The sequence below is a fragment of the Cyprinodon tularosa genome, unplaced genomic scaffold, assembly GCF_016077235.1.
Source record: "Cyprinodon tularosa strain WSP-4 unplaced genomic scaffold, ASM1607723v1 ctg137, whole genome shotgun sequence".
NCBI lineage: Eukaryota > Metazoa > Chordata > Actinopteri > Cyprinodontiformes > Cyprinodontidae > Cyprinodon > Cyprinodon tularosa.
In genome coordinates this window covers 48778-70097 of record NW_024038189.1, presented here as the reverse complement: position 1 = coordinate 70097, position 21320 = coordinate 48778, and the positions used below count along the sequence as shown (strand labels likewise).

The following is a 21320-nucleotide window of genomic DNA, read 5'->3' as shown; positions in this document are numbered from 1 at the left end:
CAGTGAGTGCTGTGGGAAGAAGAGCTGCCATTTCTGTTTTCTGTTTCTTTGTTACATTGCTGGTAACTGGAGAGAGACTGAGGCCCAGAGTATCTTGTATATGTTTAGCTTCTTTTACACCCTGTTTTGAGTTTTTGAGCACAATAAATCACCAACACCGGTAACCCGACTGAGCCTGGATTCTTGGAGGCCAAAGAACCCTGTCACAGTGACCCAAATCATCACTGTTACTGTTATTATATAGTAAATTAAATCATTACTGTTAAATTGTATTTAATTTCCAATTGTTTATTTGAATTCTTATTCTGGATTAGTTGGAGACATACACTAGGCTATCTCAGCCCCACCAAAAATATTTGTCACCAGCCGCCACTGATATATATGCTCCTATATAGTAGAATTATTAGACAGCATGGGTTTAATTTCCACTAATATGTTGATGATACTCAGCTATAAATGTCTTTAAATCCAGATGAAACTAACACATTACAAAGATTACAGGCATGATTTGAATACGTGAAAACCTGGATGACTCTTAACTTTCTGCAATAGGAAGGGCTACCAATACTGACTTATGAACTGGAAGAGTTAGCATTCACTTAAACTTCATACATATTAAACATATATTTAATGTTTCTTATAATTTCTCATTTTCATTTACATATTGTCATTTTGAAAATTTTATAAAAAGAATTGAAAAGAACAACAGTATCAAAATTTGATCCTAAGCCCACTGGTGAGTTGAGCTGTCTTTACAAGATGCTCAGGGCACCCCATGTGTTCCTTGAGGCCCCCTGGTGCCATCAGTAAAAGTTGCTTTAAAGACCCTACATATGACCGCACCTCAATGAACAGGTGTGTCCCAATTTTAGCACCATAAAATATCAAGAACGATGTCACAGAATCTAAAAACATATCAACACACCCTTAACACACCTATTCATGCATAACAGATTCTGAAGAGAAAGAAAAAGTAATTATGATCAAACATATGATTAACATTCTAAAACGCACTACTGCTAAAGAGGATTTGAGGACAAGAGCTTCACAGCTTTGGCGTCTCTATTGATGATGTGACGTCTTTGCAGTTGTTTTTGTTTTGCTTTTCAAAATACCTGGAACCAGCAAGCTTACCTTTAGAACCGTTTGGCTGTAGCACAGCTATTTGGCACAAAACGAGTAAATTTTTAGTTTGATAAAAAATTTTTTAACCAATCTGACTAAATATAGGTGCTATATAAAGTAAGTTATCTGTGATTTAATTAAAGTTAATCACTGTCATAAATCACTAATCACTAAATCAGTAATCACTTTTTCTTTTTTTACAGTTTCCTGTCTGACAATGTTCTAATAAGAATAATTGTATTGATGCAAAAAAGGGGCCATGCAAACTATTTGTTTTTCCAGAGAGCTTCCCTCAGTCACCCAGCAAGGAAACTGTTGGAGAAGGTACAATTTTAGAACTCAGGCACTTACAACTAAGTCCTTAAATATCTGTACCCAGATATTTTGTTATTGACCTGTATAGTGTACAGGTGAAAGATTTTGTCTTGTATTCGTTTTAACTTGGAGTATCTAGTTATGTTAAAAGTTCTTTGACATATCTGAGCCCAGCTGTTTTGTTGAAAGCTGAATGATAAATACCCCCTCCCATTTCATAATAGGAAGAGATATTGTATTATATAGTTTTGTCAGTGTCCTGTATAATGTAGACAGTTGTTTTGGGGGGTTTAATTCTAGGAACTATAATAAAGTTGCAACTTGTAAACCACTATTAATATGCATGATTTTGTTTCTAAATATAGATTTAATTTGTTCATATTCTAAGAATTTATTTTTGTCAATGCCATATTGCATATTTAATCTAAACTAATTTCCTTCAAATAAATGATCCATATATGCAATACCTTTATTCTTCCATTACTAGAAGTTTATCATATTATTTTGTAGGATAAGAAACTTCCTCCATGCTGTCAGGGAAGAGCTGATGTTATAGAATTACATTAAGCAGTGTGAAATTGACACAGACCCACATAAAAAAAACCCTCCAAATAGATGGAATGGTTATTGCTTCTTTAGTGAACATTTGGGCAGTTAAAATTATCCTTTTATCTTATTTTATCTAATATATATGGGGGATTATTGGTGTATGTTATTTTTCATATTCATTTTCTCCCTCACAAAATACAGACAAATACTTAATAAGGTTTATTTAACATGTTTTTCTCAAACATCTTGAGGAAATTCTGTAGATATAAAGCCCCCAAACATAAAGATGTTTATAAAATAGAAATTATGTTGTAAAAGTTACATGAAAATTAAATACAAAATTAATAAGACACATATGCAGTACACAAGTTGATTAAGGAAGAAAATACAATCATAAAAAGTAATGTAATTGAATAAAAACCAAAATTAAGAAACCAATAATTAAAAATCAAAAGAAAGCATGAGAAACTAAAAAGACAATTCCCTCACATTTGTGACTAACCGTTTCTTAATTGACCATTAATGCTGTCAATTTTTTAAGGATATTTACAGAATGACAACAGTCAATAAAAGTAATAGATGAAGGGTGCCCATGGCGACGCTAGAAGCACTACTGGTGGTTGATGCAGTGGTGGCTGACTGGGATGCTGTGGTTGCTGGTGCCACTGTTGTAGTGGTGGTAGTTGGTGCCACTGTTGTGGTGGTGGTAGTTGGTGCCACTGTTGTGGTGGTGGTAGTTGGTGCCACTGTTGTGGTGGTGGTAGTTGGTGCCACTGTTGTGGTGGTGGTAGTTGGTGCCACTGTTGTGGTGGTGGTAGTTGGTGCCACTGTTGTGGTTGTTGTTCTTGGATCATTGCACAAACCTGTTGTACAGCAGCTTGGTCCACTAGTTATCGAACCAACACTCTCCATGAATGGCAAACTACCCAGGCTTGAAGCAGCTGCACAAGTGTTTGGACTAATACATCCCAGCGCTTGAATTGTGTTTGTTCCATCGTTTACTGTTAATATTTAAAAGAAAGTCGAGTAAGTCCAATTTATTTCCAAAGAACAATCAATCCAATTATTCAAACAACAGAAGACTGCTCTTTGTGCTTTCTTCAGCTTCTAACATTAGCTTTTGAATCATTCCAGCTCTAAAGTATTTTTTAGAATTACAATATTTCATCCAAACTATCAAAAATGTAAACTTACAAGTTGCTGTCACACAGTTGCTCTCATCTCCTGAACATGGGATGGGAGTGGTGCACTGAGATGTGGTGGGGTCACAAACAACACACTGAAGGGAGTTGATTGGCGGTGTAGGTGGCGCTGAAATGGAAACCGCAGATGAAAGAGAAACTTGTTAAACACACATAACACAAAGGGAATGTCAGTATTATTAAAACTGCGGATGAAACCTACAAGCCAGAGTTTGTGAATTGCAGTTGTCAGTGTTGCAGCACTCAGCAGATGCAATTGCACTTTGGTAACCCAAGTTGACTGAAAACGTCTGAGTGCCTGTGCTTGGACACAGAGAGGATGGTGCGCAGGCTTTGTAGATTTGTGTTCCTGTAACTCCAGACTGAGTTCCTGCAAAGCCAATGGGATATTTGTTGTTTTATTAGAAAACATACACAGCCTGAAAATGAAAGCAAAAATTCCAATTATAAAAAGTAGTAAGACATAAACATACCAATACCTTTAATGTTAGCTGTTATGCACATCGTCTCTGAGCCACATGTTAGTGGTGCTGTGCTTGAACATGCCTGATTGGTGCAGGTGATGCACTGCAGAGCCCCAGCTGCACACAATTGAAATGTTGGATTTAAAGAATTGTTCAAAATCTTTCATGAAACATTCTGACAATATGTCCATTGATTTAAAAATTCATCTTTCTAGTTTTTGGTGATTTCAAAAGAAATTCCTGAGAATAAATAGTCAAAAATATGTTAAATTAAACCATAGTCGGGAAATGGCTCATTTTCAAAGTCAGATTTCTCTTACTTAAGGCTTAAGTCATGGTGGAGAATAAGAAAAGATAACAATACTGCATTCCGAGAAAATAAATCAAAGATCAAGGTTTATTTATTCTCAAATGTGCTATTTTAATTAAAAAGAAAAAGAAGATAAAAACAGCAACAATAAAAGAAGTCATAAAAATGATAATTAAATAACTATTGTTGAGAATTGAACACCATGAAGTGGTTTTGACATATTTAAAAAAAAGACAGTTGACTTCCATATAGAAAGCCCACATTCTTATCTTCAGGTAACAGAGTACATGTCAGATTAAATAATACTACTTCAGCGATAGTTTCAAGGTGTTACTTTATTGTATGTCTCGTACCATGTCTGTTGGTTGTGCTGTTCTATTTTCATCACGTTGCAGGTGATGAAGCAGACTGAAAATGTTTTATCATTATCTCCTTTCTATCTCTTCTTTCTTTAATCTTTTCTCCTTTTTTTCTGTTTTACCTATTCGATTCTATTTACTTTGCAATGTCCATATAATCTGTAAAACTCCCTGCATAATTATAATAAAACAATTTATATGCATGAAACAAGCGGAACACTATGGCAATAGACGTACTGCTCCACTTGTGAAAGTAAAATCTGTTGGGCTCTTTTTGGCATCAAGACAATTATTCTTATTGCCCACATTGCCAGACAGGACACTTAAAAAAAAAACAGTTGAGAAAGCGTTTTTCACTATATATATATATATATATATATATATATATATATATATATATATATATATATATATATATATATATAGATATATATATATATATATATCTATATATATATATATACACACATAACCGGTTATATATATTTGTTTAGCCAACTCTTTCCTCTTTCCTTTGAAAAAAAGTCATGTTTGTATCCAACACAGCAAAAGTTTATAAAGCTATAAAATTAAAATAATTACAAAATATTTATAATATTTTATGTGGTAGAGAATGTGAAAAATATATTTAAAGTTATTATTGTTACCTTTGCTGTAGAGAGCCCAGATGACAGTCAGAAAAAAAATCAGCTTCATAGTGATGTTCAGATGAATCCTGTTTGTTAGGTCTCCTGGTTTTGATACTAAAACCCAGGAGTCCTGCTATACTTTATATACTCCTCTTATGACATCATATAACAGGTGTGTTCCCAAGTTTACAGCGTCAAACATCAGGAAACGATGTCAAAGACTCTAAAAACAAGTTAACACACCCTTAACTCACCTATTCATGCATACCAGAGTATGAAAAGAGAATAAAAGGTAATTAAAACCAAACATGTGATTAACAACATAAAACACACTTTGAGAAAAGAAGCTTCTCAGTTTTGGCCTCCCTGTTGCAGATGTGAGGTCTTTAGTGTGTTTTTTTTCCATTTAAAAAAAATATATTTTGACAAATTTTTTAGAATCTCTCCCCCTTCATCACAAAAATAAAAGGTATCCTCCTCTTCGGTCCTTACGCATTGGATGTAGTTGGATTGAGCAGCATGTAGACACTCCCATCTCTGTTTCATAGAAACACAAAAACACAGATAAAGTAGAATACATACCAAACAATTAATGCCTTAAATGAAATCATTTTCCTTTCTATTTTCCAGAGTTAAACTTCTTAAAAAGATTTTCAAGTTGGATTTGTTACAGCACTACATGTGACTAAGCTAAAACCTTATTTTACTTACAGATTTTTACTTTTAGTACATTGCTGCGCAGTCCACTAAGCACAAAGAAGGTTGCCTGTTACGTATATTTAAAATCACTATTGTGAGGGAACATATATAAAGCCTTAAAACATGCACCTGTACCTGTGTATGACAATAAAGTTGAATCTAATCTAATCTAAATATCCCAGCTCCATCTTACATTATATGTATAATATGTTTGTTCCTTATGTTTCCAACAGAGCACCTCACTCTCAATCTGCAGGTTCACTTGTGGTTCCGAGAATTTCTAAAAGTAGAATGGGAGGCAGATATTTTAGTTTTCAGGCTCCTCTCCTGTGGAACCAACTACCAGTTTTAGTCCGTGAGGCAGACACCCTGTCTACTTTTAAGGCTAGGCTTAAAACTTTCCTTTTTGATAAAGCTTATAGTTAGAGATAGCTCAGGTTATCCTGAGCTATCTCTATAGTTATGCTGCTATAGGCTTAGACTGCTGGAGGACATAGGGACCCCTATTTCATCATTCTGCTTCATTCTATCTCTATTCTCCCACTTTGTATACTTTTTTAGTTTATCCTCTAACGTTATGCTTTATCTGCTTTTTCTCATAGTAGCTACATGCGGTCTGTTCCTGTTTGACTGTGACTCCATCCTGGAGAGAAATATCAGCTGTGCTGCTGCCATCAACACTTGTTTATAGATGTTTGAGCTCAGCCTATTTTTTAGTGTAGTCCTGTTTCTCTGACTGTGACTGGCTGGATGTGCTCTCTTCATCCTTTTACATGGGAGTTGGCTCGGAGCTCATATGCCTGGTTTTGTGTTTCCTGGATGGGGCCACCTGTGGAGCTGGTTGACAGTGCCTTTTGTATCTCGGTTACTATCTGTATGTCTGATACTGTCTCTTTGAACCCCAGTTGGCCTCGGCAGATTGCTGCTAACAGGTTTCTTCATGCTCAAAGGGAGTTTTCCTCTCCACTGTTGCTACAAGCATGCTTGTTGTGAGGGATTGCCTTCGAGTCAATGAGTCGATGCAATCAACTAGTTTTCCGTAGATAGAAAACTTTGAATACTTTGACTGCATGATCTGGTTGAAATTTTATTGGCCATGAGATGACATGGATTGTAAACTGGCGCTATATAAATGAGCTGAAATGAAATAGGGATAGGGATGTCTGGGATTCTGTGCTGAGACTGAAGCTTGCGTGTCCTGGTTCCAGATGAAGAAAGAGACGATGAGTAAGAATTATCAGAATCAGAATCGGGTTTATTGCCATTGTTAGTGAAGAAGTTCACAACTAGGAATTTTTTGTGGTACAGTCGTGCAACATGAAACATATATGAAATAGTAAATAAAATTATAAAAATCTCTAAAAACACTAGGGTATAAGGCATGCAAAAAATATACTAATATATACACTTAAGATAAAAATATGGATAAATATAAAAAGTAAAATGTACAAGGTAGTGCAAATACAGCAGTGTGAATGGCATGGGCAGGTTATGGAGTCTGACATATAGTGTTCATGAGTCTTATGGCAGAGGGGAAGAAGCTGTTTTTATGGTGGGAGGTTCTGGTCCGTATGGACCGTAGCCTCCTCCCTGAGGGGAGAGGTTCAAACAGTCTGTGTCCAGGGTGAGAAGGGTCGGCTGTGATGCGACCTGCACGCCTCCTGGTCCTGGAGACATACAGGTCCTGGAGAGATGGCAGCTTACAGCCGATCACCTTCTTAGCGGAGCGCACAATGCGCTGCAGTTGGTATCTGTCCCTGGCGGTGGCGCCAGCGTACCACACGGTGATGGAGGAGGTGAGGATGGACTCAATGATGGAGGTGTAAAACTGCACCAACATCCGGGTTGGCAGCTTAAGTTTCCTCAGCTGCCGCAGAAAGAACATCCTCTGCTGGGCCTTCTTGACGAGGGAGCTGATGGTCGGCTCCCACTTGAGGTCCTAGGTGATGGTGGTGCCCAGGAAGTGGAAGGACTCCACGTTGGAGATGGGGGTAGGGCTGTCTGTGAGGGCAAGGGGGGACGGTGGGGCTGTGACCTTTCTGAAGTCCACGATCATCTCCACTGTCTTTTGGGTGTTCAGATCCAGGTTGTTGCTGCTGCACCAGGACACCAGCCGGTCCACCTCCCTCCTGTAGGCAGACTCATCACCGTCCGAGATGAGCCCGATGAGGGTGGAGTCGTCCGCAAACTTGATCAGTTTCACGGACTGATGGCTAGAGGTGCAGCAGTTGGTGTACAGGGAGAAAAGCCAGGGGGAAAGGACACAGACCTGGGGGGATCCGGTGTTGATGGTCCGTGTGTCCGAGACAGTTGTTCCCAGCCGCACGTGCTGTCTCCGGTCCGTCAGGAAGTCAGTAATCCACCTGCAGAGGGAGCTGGGCACGTTGAGCTGGTACAGCTTGTCCCAATAGAGGTTATTTATCATTAAATAACCTCTATTGAGAATACAACTGGAACACCATAGTCTGATTAAAAATGTCTTAGCAAAACTGAAGCAGAAAGGCTTTAAACATCCTTTAGAATCTGTTGGATTTCTTTAGATAATTACTAAAACACATGGATCAACAGAACCAGTTTAAAGTAGAAACATTCAGACAGACACATCATTCAGTCCACTGGAACCTTAACTTCTATTAGGTTTTGTTTAAATTCTTGTTTGTTCTTTCATTTTTTATGTTTGTATCAAACATATGAATATGTTTAGAAAACTGTGAAATTAGAATAATTGCAAAATAACCCCTCTAACGTTTTATTGAATATCACTGCCAGCTGAAAAAAGTTAAATTTAATGCAGTATTTTCTGCACAGTTATAAATTGTGAAAATACATACATAATGATTCAGGTGACCTTTGCTGTAGAGAGTCCAGATTAGAGGCAGAGAAAGGATCATCTTCATGATGATGCTTAGATTAATACTGGGTGTAAGGTCTCCTGATTTTTATAGTACGGTAAGAATCAGGAGTACTGCAACCAAATCCAGTAGACTTTTTGCAATTTTTTATGGAATGAATATGACCTGGATGATTGAGAACCTTCACCAGCATTTTTCAGTTATAACATTTGGATTCATATGTTGCAGCTAATATATGCAATGGATGAAATAAGAAATTAGAATGATTTCCTTTCCCACTGAGTTCCGTCCCAGTGTTCACGGGGATGAATGTCTGTGTCTTCTGCAGGCGTAGAGCTAACAGAACTGGCAGCGTTGCGAGGCAAGGGTTCAAACATGTACGGCTGGAAGCCTTCTACACCAAACCAAGCTTCTGCCGCCCTGGCGTCCTCTTCCACAACATCTTCGTCCCCGCTTTCCTCCTTTAAATAAAAAATGGATGACGGAGGAGACTCATCCACGACCTCCGACACTAAACTCTCCTCCTCTTGCATGTTTCCGCTGTCCATAGCGTTCCTTGACAATGTTGTTTCTAAGTCACCAATTTAGTGCTACTTGGTCCCATTTGAATTTCCCATTGGGAACCTACTAGCACTAAGTTGCTAACTGGTTAGCAAGATGCTTCCAACAAACCGGCCTCAATCAAAATTGTTTGCGAACCTTCCGCCACAACAATCCCGTCCCCTTGATAAACGACCGATCATATTCACTTTATTCACCCGAGTAAAGTCGGGCACCACTTGGGAGAATTCGTAACTGCCACAGTTGGAACAGCCACTTCCCTACGACTTTAAACTTCATCCATAATAAAAATATTTTAAATGTTTCTTCTGATTTCAACTTTTCATTTACTTATTGTCATTTTGAAAAGAACAACAGAATCAAAAATGTAACCTAGCCCACTGGTGAGTTGAGCTGTTTTCACAATATGCTCAGGGTACCGCATTGATCCCTGATGCCCCCTGGTGTCGTTAGTAAAAGTTGCTTGAAAGACCCTGAATATGACCTCACCTCAATGAACAGGTGTGTCCCAATGTTAATGCCGTAAAAGATCAAGAATGATGTCACAGAATCTAAAAACATATCAACACACCCTTAACACACCTATTCATGCATAACAGATTCTGAAGAGAAAGAAAAAGTAATAATGACCAAACATATCATTAAAATTCTAAAACGCACTACTGCTAAAGAGGATTTAAGGACAACAGTCACAGCTTTGACGTCTCTGTTGATGATGTGACGTCTTTGCAGTTTTATTTCTTTTGCTATTCTAAATACCTGGAACCACCAAGCTTATCTTTAGAACTATTTGATTGTGAAGACACAATACGAGCCAATATTTATGCTGATCCAGAAGGAGAGTATCACACAGAGACAATGACTCGATGCAGCCAGCTGTTTTTCTTGGATAAAAATTTGTTTAACCAATCTGACTGAATATTGGTGCTATATAAAGTAAGTTATCTGTGGCTGAATTAAATGTAATCACTGTAAAAAAAAAGTCCAAACTTTCAACGAAAACTCCCTTTTCCTCCTATTTTAAAACATAACGACTATGATATTCTTTGTTCAGTAAACCCAGCAGTTTCAAAATAGGAAATTCATCTAGTACATTGTTCAGTATTCTGTTTGTGCTGATCGTTCACTTGACTCCTGGTCAGTTCTATCCAGCATATGAATAATTCTGGTTTAAGACAAAACATTTATCAAATTTCAAGAAGTACTAGATGCAGTTGCTCAAGACCTGTTATCAAACCTGCTCCTCAAGTCAAACCAGTCTGCCTGTTTTAGATCATTTGTTGCGACACACCTAATTGAAAGGATTACACGGCCTTATTCATTAAAAATAATTTCTACATGACTGATGAGTGGTGATGACAACCACTTCCTTAGATAATGTTTTTTTTTCTTTTGAACAGATAGCCTATAATTGTTCTGGACTAAAACAAAATGGAAAAACTTGTAGCAATGGTTTCAGATATCAAATGCCAAAATCACCTTTATTTATTTATTTATTTATTTTTTTACACTGTCTGGCCTGGCAATGTGGCAATAAGAACTATTGTCTTGATGCCAAAAAGAGCCCAACATATTTTACTTTCATAAAGTGGAGCAGTACCGCTTTCGCTATAGTGTTCCGCTTGATTTATGCATTAAAATGGCTTTATTATAATTCCTGCAGGGAGTATTCTAGATTATATGGACACTGAAATGGGAAAGTAGAACAAGAAAGAAAAAGCAGGAAAAAGGAGAAAAGAAGAAAGAAAGAGGAGATAAAGGGGAGATAATGATAAAACATCTGTCTGCTTCATCACATTGCGAAGAGATATGTAAAAAGAAAAGAACAACCAAAGGATATAGTATAACAGATACAATAAATTAACACCTTGATACAATTGCTAAAGTATATGTAGTATTATTTAATCTGACATGTATACTGCGGTAGCTGGAGATAAGAATATGGGCTTTCTGAATGGAAGTGAATATCTAAGTACCTGGAACCAAGCACCTGTAGTTGTTTGTGAGAGTGCACTTGTGCATGTTAGGCTTATTCAAAAGAAAAATGCTCAATAGTGGTTGTTAAGAGCCAAAGACCCACCCCCCTGGAGATAGAGTAATACATCATCTGCGTAAAGATAATTTTTCATGCATTTTATACCTTTAACAGCATTAGTTTGTCTAATTGTTGCAGCTAGAGGTTCAATAAAAATGGCAAAGAGTGAGGGGAAGAGCAGGCATCCTGGCCTAGTGCCCCTCTGGAGACAAAAGCGGGAAGATGTTTGATTATTTATCCTGACACAGGCCGTTGGGAAGCTGTATAAGATTTTTAACCAGTTTATAAAAAAATTGCCAAAACCGAATTTATGCAGGGTAGCGAATACAAATTTCCAGTTTACTCTATCCAATGATTTTTATGCATATTAAGCCAATATGTTGGATTTACATTTTTTACTGTCAGAATAATCTATTAAATTTGTAAATCTGTATGTTATTGTGGCTGACTGCCCTCCTCTAATGAAACCAGTTTGATCAAGGTGGATTATGAGAGGAGTGACTTTATCTAAACGTTTTGCTAAAGCTTTACAGATTATTTTAATATTCACATTAATTAAGGATATGGGACTATAGCTGGTGGGAAATGTAGGATCTTTGCCTGGCTTAAGCAGGAGACTAATGTTAGCAGAATTCATATTAGCTGGAAATTTGCTATTTTCCTGAGTTTCCTGCAGCATTCGGTCGAAGTTTGGTGCCAGAATATTCCAGAACTCTTTATAAAACTCAGTAGGGAAACCATCGTGACCTGGAGCCTTTTTATTTGGCATGCTTTTTACAGCTTCTATGTACCTTCAGAATCTATTATTAAACTCAGGTGAGTTGAGATCACTTAAGAGTAGTCGCTGATTTATGGGTTTCTTGCAATAAGACAACATCTGCCTTTAACCTTGTAAGTTGGTTAAAAATCTTTTTTTTCTCCCTGGTGCCAGATCCATGCACATTTTATGTCACATACTTACATTCACCATAGGTGTGAGTGAGAAGCTACAAAGTACATGCCCCTGAAGAAACTGTTTTACATAGACCAAGATAGCATAAAACAATGTGCTTGTGATTGTCTGGTCCACAGGAAAGTAGCAGACGAATAAGATAAAGGAAGACAGAGAATTAAGAAAGTGCAATAAGTCAGAAAAGATGAAAGAAGAACCACAGCTCATGCCTCGTGTACCCAACCGTGACTAACTACACAATGCAACGTGCTCTTTAGCTATCCATAAATTTCATTTATCACCGTCTTTTGTTCTATGCACTTTATGTCACATGCTTTAAATCCACCTGTTGTGCATCTAATAAAGTCAAGGAGTGATCTTCTGATCCCTGAACAACTGAACATTAATATAAAGTTTGTCAACTGCTACCATAGTTCTGATACCTTCAGTACTCTATTTCTTCCTAATTGGGAACATCACTCAACTACGATCTAGGATCTGTTATGTGTTCTGTTGTTGTTCTTCTTATCACATAAAGAATTTTGGGATTTCTTGAGGATCCTACACTCCATTGAGCTATTTTCTAGAACACAGGTGTCAAACTGGTTCTAGAAAGGGCCATGTGGGTGCAGGTTTTCTTTCCAACCAAACAATAGCACACCAAATTGCATTCATCTCATCAAGTCATCATGTTCAGATTGGACTCCCTTGATGAGATGGCTGGAGTCTGGTGTGGTATTGCTTGGTTGGAAAGAAAACCTGCAGCCAAACGACCCTTTGTGGAAGCATTATGACACCGGTACCTGAAGCAGCAGCTTCTTTTAATACATTGCTGTCCAGAAAAGCATGAAAAGTCATGCCTTAAAAATCAAAGATGAACTACGCTACTTACAGTTAGTTCATCCTCAACAGGATATTCTGACAGTAGTTTCAGCTGATGGATTGGGAGGGGGGGGCTATACATTCAAAAAACATTATATTTATATGATTGCCAACAACAAAGAGAATTATAAAAATGCTTTATTAAAACATAATTTATTGTACAACTTTATTTTTTGTACATAAATTTTACCCTTCTTTTGTGAAGGCAAATCTGTGTTTTGCATGGTCCAATATGGTGTTGCAGACCTAAAAAAAAAAGTACAATTATCGTGCAAATTAACAAGCACCTAGAAAATGTACACTATATTATATTATTTTCCCTGTGAATCCAAGATTACTTATGCTTATTTGCCTTTTCTAAAAAGTGTTTTGATCAGGTATATACCTGTTTTTATCCATAGTGCAGATCCTAACATTTGAAAAGGGAAGCAGGGAAAGCAGAATAAAGTTTGAGCCACTCTGCATGCAGTTAGTGAAGCCTTATAGCTAAACCAGGTCTTGGAAAATAGACAGAGTGTACCATCTCCATCCATCTTTGAAGTGCCAAGGAAGAAGGGAACAAGCACAAGGAGGCACAGAGAGTAACTCAAGAACTGAACACTGATAGAAAACAATGTCAAGTTAGGAAACTGAGTCGGAAGCATTACTCGCAAGACATAATATTCAAATTTATCTAAAGTTCTTAGATTAGACGGAGAGTATATAAAAGCTCTGACTAACTCAACCTAAGCACTTACATTTACACCCAAAAATGTTTTATTTCACCCTTGTTTAGAGTAGAGAGGAAACTGCTTTAGATCACCCCTGCTTCAACTTCCTACATTCCAGAAGACTCAAACAAGGCTTCTAAACAATCACCCATATTCAGGCAGAAAAAAGGCACACTCACAAACATTTAATCTCACTAATGGGCTAAGGAAAAATATGCTCTCACAACTCCCTTTTTTTTCTTATCAGGAATAATTAAAACAAAAGCAGAACAGAATAAAAACAGTAAGTAATGTAAAATACATAAATGTTTCATAACATGAAAGTAAAAAACAACAAAAAAGATCAGGACGAACACCAGTGCTTCCGTTTCTATCCATCACTGTTCAGTGGTTTAAGACAGAACCTTCATTAAGACACATCAATGGAAATTATGCTGTTTTTTTCAGAAAAAGACATCTAGTTGATCATCTACAAAGAACCATTCTCTGCAAAGAGAATTTCAAAATGATTGAGGTTAGATTTTGTTTTACAGTTGTGCATGAGCATCAAAACTATTGGGAGTGCCTGGACCCAATTCAGACCCATTTCTTCACAAATCTTATTTTTCTTTTAACAGCTCCCCTGCTCTGTGGATGATAGACACAAAGCTTCATTAGGGTAACATTAAGCATCTCAGTGATGTGTTGTGATATTCACATGGAGTTAGTTCAATAAAAATCTATCATACGTTATTAAAATGGAGCATCAAGTTTTTTGTGGGCTCCAGTGGCAGCTGGTGAAAAATATTTTGGTGGGGCTGATATAGCCTAGTGTATGCCTCCAACTAATCCAGAATAAGAATTCAAATAAACAATTGGACAATAAATACAATTTAACAGTAATGATTTAATTTACTATATAATAACAGTAACAGTGATGATTTTGGTCACTGTGACGGGGTTCTTTGGCCTCCAAGAATCCAGGATCAGTCGGGTTACCGGTGTTGGTGATTTATTTTGCTCAAAAACTCAAAACAGGGTGCAAAAGAAACTAAACATATACAAGATACTCTGGGCCTCAGCCTCCCTCCAGTTACCAGCAATGTAACAAAGAAACAGAAAACAAAAATGGCCGCTCTTCTTCCCACAGCCCTCATTAAATAGTTTAAGCCCCTCCCCTCAGGGTCTCTTATTTCTGATTTCCTTTCATAAATCAGTTTTGTCCATATATTACCTCCACAAACAATTGATATACAAAAACAAATAATTTTTACAACTTAATTCCTTTACACAGATTAATTGACTTATTCAATTACACCAAACTTTTAAACATAAAATACAAAAAAAAATTATAATCTGACAAACATTTAGCGAGTCACGTGTTGGTGACGTCACTTTCGCATTCCAACAACTGTGGCGTTTTAACCGCTTACTGAGCGTTGCCTCGGGTTTGAACCCAGCAAATACGCCACCAGACTGAAGATGACAAGTCCCCTTAGCATAAACACGTACACACACACACACACACCCACACTCCCCACACCCACACACACACGGTTATCTGAAATATTAAGTGTGCACCCTCAATACGCCAGCAGGTAACCAGGAACAGCTTGTGTGTTTTAAGTTAATGGACCGCTACTGTAGGGCTCAGCGCGAGTGTATTGGTCCTCACAAGCACAGTATAACAGGAATGTATGTGTGGCACGCAAAGTTAGAGAGGTTGTTTTAAGTGACGAGATGGATTCGTCACAGTCACAATAACCATGAGATGAAATTTTCATATCCTACAAAGGGGATGTTCTTCTGGCAAACGGGTAGATAAATAAGGATCTCACCGAATTTGGTGGAAGCTGCATCTCGCTCGTTACGTTCGCCATCGTCCCTCTAACTGTCTGCACCTGCGCATTGGGTGCAGAAGCCTGTTAAAGGGCAGTATTTTCAGAGCCCCAAGACCATAAAATTCGGAGACGTTGATTGGCCATTAAATTAATAAATTGACCTAGCAATAGTACTTGATTGGCAGATTCTCTGCACATGTGGGGCAGTCTGATCAGCGCCCCAAGACAGAGACGGTAGGAGTCTGTCTGTGGAAATCCACCAATGAATAAAAGTAGGTAGGGAAATGTAGTTTATATAATTTGTTTTGCTTATAGGTACACACTCTAGAGAGTAAAACTGACATTTATGAGTTAATTTGTAAAAATATATTTTAAGTTTCTCTCTTCTTATCAGGGAGGGCGGTGCCCCAGTGCCCCCTATGGGCTGGCTGGCTGGCACATCATTTGCTGTACTTCTAGAAATGTTGTGACCTGCACATATTACACATTTTTCACAAAACTTTGTTTCTGTTTGAGAAAAACATTAACAGTGAACCAATTTGTTATGGTGTGCTATCTTGAAATAGTAGAAATTAAGCAGCCGCAGACAGGGGCGTCTCTAGGTTTAAGAGACAAGGGTGGCTCAGCCCCCAGAAGGTAATGCGCGCGCTATGCGCTTGCCGAATTTTTTCAGGGCACCTGCTAAGGCGTTGTCTAAGACAAGCGTGTAACTTTGTGTTGAAAGTTGGTGGGGACGGCTCATAAGGAAAGGGAGCTACCTGCGCGACGCCTTTTTTTTTTTGTTGGAAAGGATAAAGCCAAAAAAATGCGAATAACATTTATCAATTTAATGCTTATAGTTGAAAACATAACTGTTACAATATTCACTTATATATTTTGTGCAAAAAATATCACATAAATCTAAACAGACAGTACAAATCAAAGAAATCAAATAAATATATCAATTTTGTAGAACATTTATTGATGGTCAATTTTGGGTCACTTTTTAAAATTAATTTACTTTTAAACCAAGACTCGGACAAGATCTTATGGGACCTTAAGCAGAATATGATTAAGCAACTCCATCTTTCTGTCAAGAACATCCACCAGCAGGGTATCCAGGGGGGGATTTACCATTAGGCAATACTAGGCAGTTGCCCAGGGCCCCAAGTTCTGGGGGCCCCATAAAACTCTGTTTCCATGTATGGTTAATACAACTAATCCTTATTTGTGCTCATTAATTATGTTTTTGATAAAAATCCTTTGGCTAAAATGCCATCAGAACGCTGATAAATAGAGAGGAAAAAGGGACAAGAAGAGAGGGACAAAACCTAGAACAAATAATGGATGTCTATTCTATTAACATTTCTCTATCTGTAGAATGGGTCTGTTTTATGGGTTTACTTCTCAGGGGGCCCCCTGCCTGTCTTTGCCTAGGGCCCCAAATTTCCTAAATCCGCCCCTGAGGGTATCAATACTGATTTGATAGAATCTGGGAGAGCGGACTATGTTCAACCATCCATTTTCTTTAACCTTATCCCTCAGTGGGATCAGGAGGTGCTGGTGCATAACTCTAGCCACGTTCTGGGTGAGAGGTGGGATCACCCTGGACAGGTCACCAGTCTGTCGCAGTATGTTCAACCAGCTTAAAAGTAATGGGTAATCAGATTTATTATTTGCACTTTTACTAAGTGAACTTTCTAACTCCCTTAAATCTGAAATTCCAATGCCAAAATTGTTTAAATCTTTTATCTTTGGACCCCCTGCAGAGTGACGTCACACCTGCAAGATCCTATCCTTACCTTCCTGCTAGATTGCAAAAAGCAGCTTGCTCATGAGTTGTCAACATAACACGCTAAATCTTAAATGTAGGTGTACATATAAAAGAAAAAGGGGCGCAGTGCTTGCTACTGAATGGCAACACTATCAAAGTCAGGAAAAAGTTTTAAGTAAAGCCGGGATTAAAACAGTAGCTACAAGAAGCTTCAAATAAAAGGTGTTCTTTATGTTCAACCTAAACACCAACTCTGACAGACCATCAGTAGAGCAGGTGTTTAAATTAATCAATCACTGCTGCGAAAGCTTATAGCAGTGAAAGCTAATATACCACAGCCATCACTTAATAAACGCAAAATAAACAACCCTCTAAAAACGGAAAACTGTAATGGACTGAAAGTCCTGTTTTTATGTGGGAAATTATTTGCGTGTGTTTTAGTATAATTCTGATATATTGGCGCTGTTGTCTGTTTCTATGGCAACGATACTGAATGTAGTGTAGCCTAGAGACCTGCATGGGTCGAGTTTTACCAACCCGCACCCGCCCGAACCCGTTAGGATGACTACCGAACACGACCGGTCACCCGCGGATATCTTCAATTCAAATGTTATGGGGAGAGGTTGGAGGGGGGTGATGGGGAGAAAGCGAGAGGCAACAGATTCTTTTTTCTGAGTTTTTTGTCGGGGTTTGTGGACGGTGAGCAGCGGGGAGAACTTTTTTATTTTCTTTCTGAGGAGCGGCATGAATGGGGTTTTAATCAGATATACACAGCACCGAAAGCAAAATACGTGTACAAAATATTGGTGGGGTGATGTCCACACCAGTCCTTAAGGAAGTTACGCCTATGATTGTTCAGATTAACTTGTCTTCTTTATGGCTTTTATTCGGTGCTTTACTGCATTTGTTTTGGGAAAATATGAGGAAAAAATAAATACAGAAAAAAAAAAAATATTTTTTAAAATCGCAAAATAATTATAGGGTGGCTAATGCCAAAGAAAGGGTGGCTGAAGCCACCCTTAAATAGGTCTAACGACGCTTATGGCCGCAGACATAATTCAGTTTCAGTCCTTTGTTTATTCTCCGTTCTCCCTCTTCTCCTCCTCCCTCACATACAGCAGTTAGTCATCTCCATGTACATAGCTCCCCCTACTGTCCTCTTGGTGCAATAACAGAACATAACACAATTTTTATCCATTTCCTATTCCTCCCTTTTTGACGCATGATCCCCCATGGGACAAAACACAAAAGGGATGTACGGTAAAAAAAAACTGTTTAGGTAACCATTTAAGCCTTTTGAAAAAAGTAAAAAGTCTAAAGTTTTGTCCATTTGTCCTGTTTAGATGGGAGAGCAAAGGACCTCATCTTAACAAAGGTGGAGACATAGAGCAGGTTTAGCAGCCGTTCAGTTCACAGGTTCGGGCAGACAACTAAGGAAAATAGTTTAGCCTTATAAATCAGCCACGAAGGAATGGTGGAGAAAATGTTGCACCTCAGATTTCAAAAAAAGAGAAGAAGCCCCCCCCCCCCCCCCCCCCCCCCCCCCCCCCCACAAAAAATAGACTGAGATAGTTAGAATGACGCATGGCCCAACACAGAAGACCAACCTCATCGAGACAGGACGCTGCGGGATATCTCCCTTATGGACAAAGGACATTCTTTTGAGGACCAGAATGCTCACATGGACAAAAAAAAAAAAAAAAGAGGTTTGAGAGGGGCATGAGGGAAGCCATCTATGTTAAGAAAGAAAAAACAACCTTAAACAGGGGGGGTGGACTCAGGTTCCATCTTTCAAAAACTTACAATGCAGCCACTGAGTTAATCCCTTCCCATAAGCGTTGCAGTCCCACCCACTGTAAAGGAGAGTGGATTAATAGACCTTGTCTATTAAGCCAGCGCAATAATCTCCTTTAAGATTGAACTTTCAGACTTTTAGATGGTAATGAGGTACTGCAGTATAACAAAAGAAGCCAAATGTCGCCCATTTCCAAAGGGGTGGACCCCTTTATCTGTTCCAATTTGCATGTTTTCAAAATAAAACCAAGGGTTTGTTCGGTTACTGTATAAATCCTCGAACTCAACACTATTCCTGACATTTTGAACTGAAAAAGCTTCCTGGATGGGAAGCAAACCGTCTTCAAACTTGGAAACAAAGTCCAGTGGATGGTTTTTTTTTGGAATGACTATGACCTGGATGACCTTCACCAACACACATACCAACCAAATTGAGATAGGTGAAATATCTCTAAAGGTGGCAATGTTTGTCTCAAGTTTAATCAATTGAAAAAAAAAGTAACAACAAAACACAGAGGAAGTCACATCAGCAACTAAGAGGCAAAAGATGAGAAGACTATGTCCTCAAAACCCATTTAACCGATGTTATTCATATGTTTGGTATTAATGACCTTTTCTTCTCTTTTCATACTCTGGTATGCATCAGTAGGTGAATTAAGGGTGTGTTAAGTTGTTGTTTGATTCTGTGACATAGTTTCCTGATGTTTGGCGCTGTAAACATGAACACACCTGTTATATGAGTTCATAAGTGGAGTCTTTAAAGAAGAAGTCATCCGGACCCACCCGCTGGCCAATCCGGACCGGAACTAATTCAAAACATTTATAAATTACTGCATGTTCGCTGATGACAGTGTCCTATTTCACTTGCATCACTTCTCCTGTTTGTACAGTAAAGCCCTCCGGGGTGTTCAGCACCAGGCTACACATGATCCAAATTAGCCAATGAGCTGTGTCAATCAGGGCTGCTGCTGCCAGCTATTTTTAGACACTGCAGGCAAAACTTTGGCAAGCTGGGCTGTGGGAAAAAAAGGACAGGATGAGGAGAAAAAGTGAAATAAAGTGTGGACTGCTTGAAGAACTGCGGTGAATTGGTGAAAAAAAAAGTGAAATGGCGTGATCAAAGATGACCCTGCACATTTTGACTATCTTTGGCTCACCTGCTGCTGTGAAGCAGGATTCTCCACCATGGACAGAATCAAAAATAAATATCGATCCAGGCTCAAAATGAGCACCTTGATATGTGCTTTAGAATGGCTTAGTCTCCATTCAAATCCAGGTTTCAGCCTGAAGCCCACTGCTCTCATTAAGCAATAAAAAAGAAAAACGAGAATAAGAAGCTGTCAGCTCTGGAGTTTTATAAACAGTGGTGTCAAAAGTACACACTTTTGGTACTTGAGTAAAAGTACAAATAATTGTGTTAAAAAATACTCTGGTAAAAGTGGAAGTACTGATTAAACTTCTTTACTCAAGTAAAAGTAACAAAGTACAGGCTTGTAAATTTACTTAAAGTATAAAAGTAAAAGTAGAAACCACTTTTTTCATGCAGTTGCCTACATTTTAAATGGATGTCTGCCAATAGGACTAGATCTCCATTGTGTTCATTTTCAATCATCTCGTCGTCCATGCTACTATGCTAACGCCACCGCCACCAAGCTGCAATGATTTGCCGCCAATGAATACCTCCGAATCTGTTGATTCATCTTGTAGTGGTGCGTCAAATGCAACGTAGATTCCCATCCACTTAGATTGAATTTGGTATTGATGACGTGAAAAATAATAACGGTAACTTCATTGAAATGATTCAAAACTAAAGTAACGAGCCAATTTTTAAAAATGTAAGGAGTAGAAAGTACAGATATTTGTGTAAAAATGTAAGGAGTAGAAGTAAAAAGTCACCATAAAAATAAGTAGTAAAGTAAAGTAAAAATATCAGAAAAATCTACTTGAGTACATTAACGAAGTATTTGTACTTTGTTACTTCCCATCTCTGCTTAAGTATAAGTATAGATACTGCAGTTTAAAAACACTCTGGTAAAAGTTGAAGTATTAACTTCACCTCTTTACTCAAGTAAAAGTGAAAAAGTATGTGCTCTAAAAACTACTTAAAGTATAAAAGTATAAAGTAACCTTTAAAAAAACAGCCGTATGCCACTATATGAATGGATTTTTCGACTATTTAGAGAGATTCTTTGAGATAGGGCCAAGGATGAGGGAGGTCTTGTTGGTCTCCGTCTCCATCTCCCGATAAGCTCTCACCTGTGTACGACCTTTCAGACATTTCTTATTCTGAATCTGACATTGTAACTTGGCACAGACAATTCACGTTTGCA

At 38.1% G+C, this 21320-nt stretch overlaps 1 protein-coding gene across 2 annotated transcripts; it reads right to left on the bottom strand.

Annotated features, from left to right (window-relative positions):
- Nucleotides 1–2195: 2195 nt before the first annotated feature.
- On the bottom strand, nucleotides 2196–5051 carry LOC119778708 (integumentary mucin C.1-like). Of its 2 annotated transcripts, XM_038278058.1 has the most exons (6): nucleotides 4972–5051; nucleotides 3671–3772; nucleotides 3394–3561; nucleotides 3184–3300; nucleotides 2646–2990; nucleotides 2196–2612 (listed from the first exon to the last, which is right to left on the bottom strand). In XM_038278058.1, the coding sequence occupies exons 1-6, from the start codon at nucleotides 5018–5020 to the stop codon at nucleotides 2536–2538; spliced, it is 858 nt and encodes a 285-aa protein (XP_038133986.1). In that variant the 5' UTR covers nucleotides 5021–5051; the 3' UTR covers nucleotides 2196–2535. The 2 variants fall into 2 exon arrangements, with proteins under 2 accessions (XP_038133986.1, XP_038133985.1); XM_038278057.1 differs by having other exon boundaries at nucleotides 2196–2990.
- Nucleotides 5052–21320: the final 16269 nt, after the last annotated feature.

What these genes read in the sequence shown, in the direction of transcription:
- LOC119778708 (XM_038278057.1), bottom strand. Translation starts at nt 5,020, where the DNA reads ATGAAGCTGATTTTTTTTCTGACTGTCATCTGGGCTCTCTACAGCAAA. An exon ending in CATAACAGCTAACATTAAAG is followed by an intron (nt 3,562 to 3,670) that starts GTATTGGTATGT and finishes TTGGCTTTGCAG; the next exon opens with GAACTCAGTCTGGAGTTACA. An exon ending in CAACTGTGTGACAGCAACTT is followed by an intron (nt 2,991 to 3,183) that starts GTAAGTTTACAT and finishes AAATATTAACAG; the next exon opens with TAAACGATGGAACAAACACA.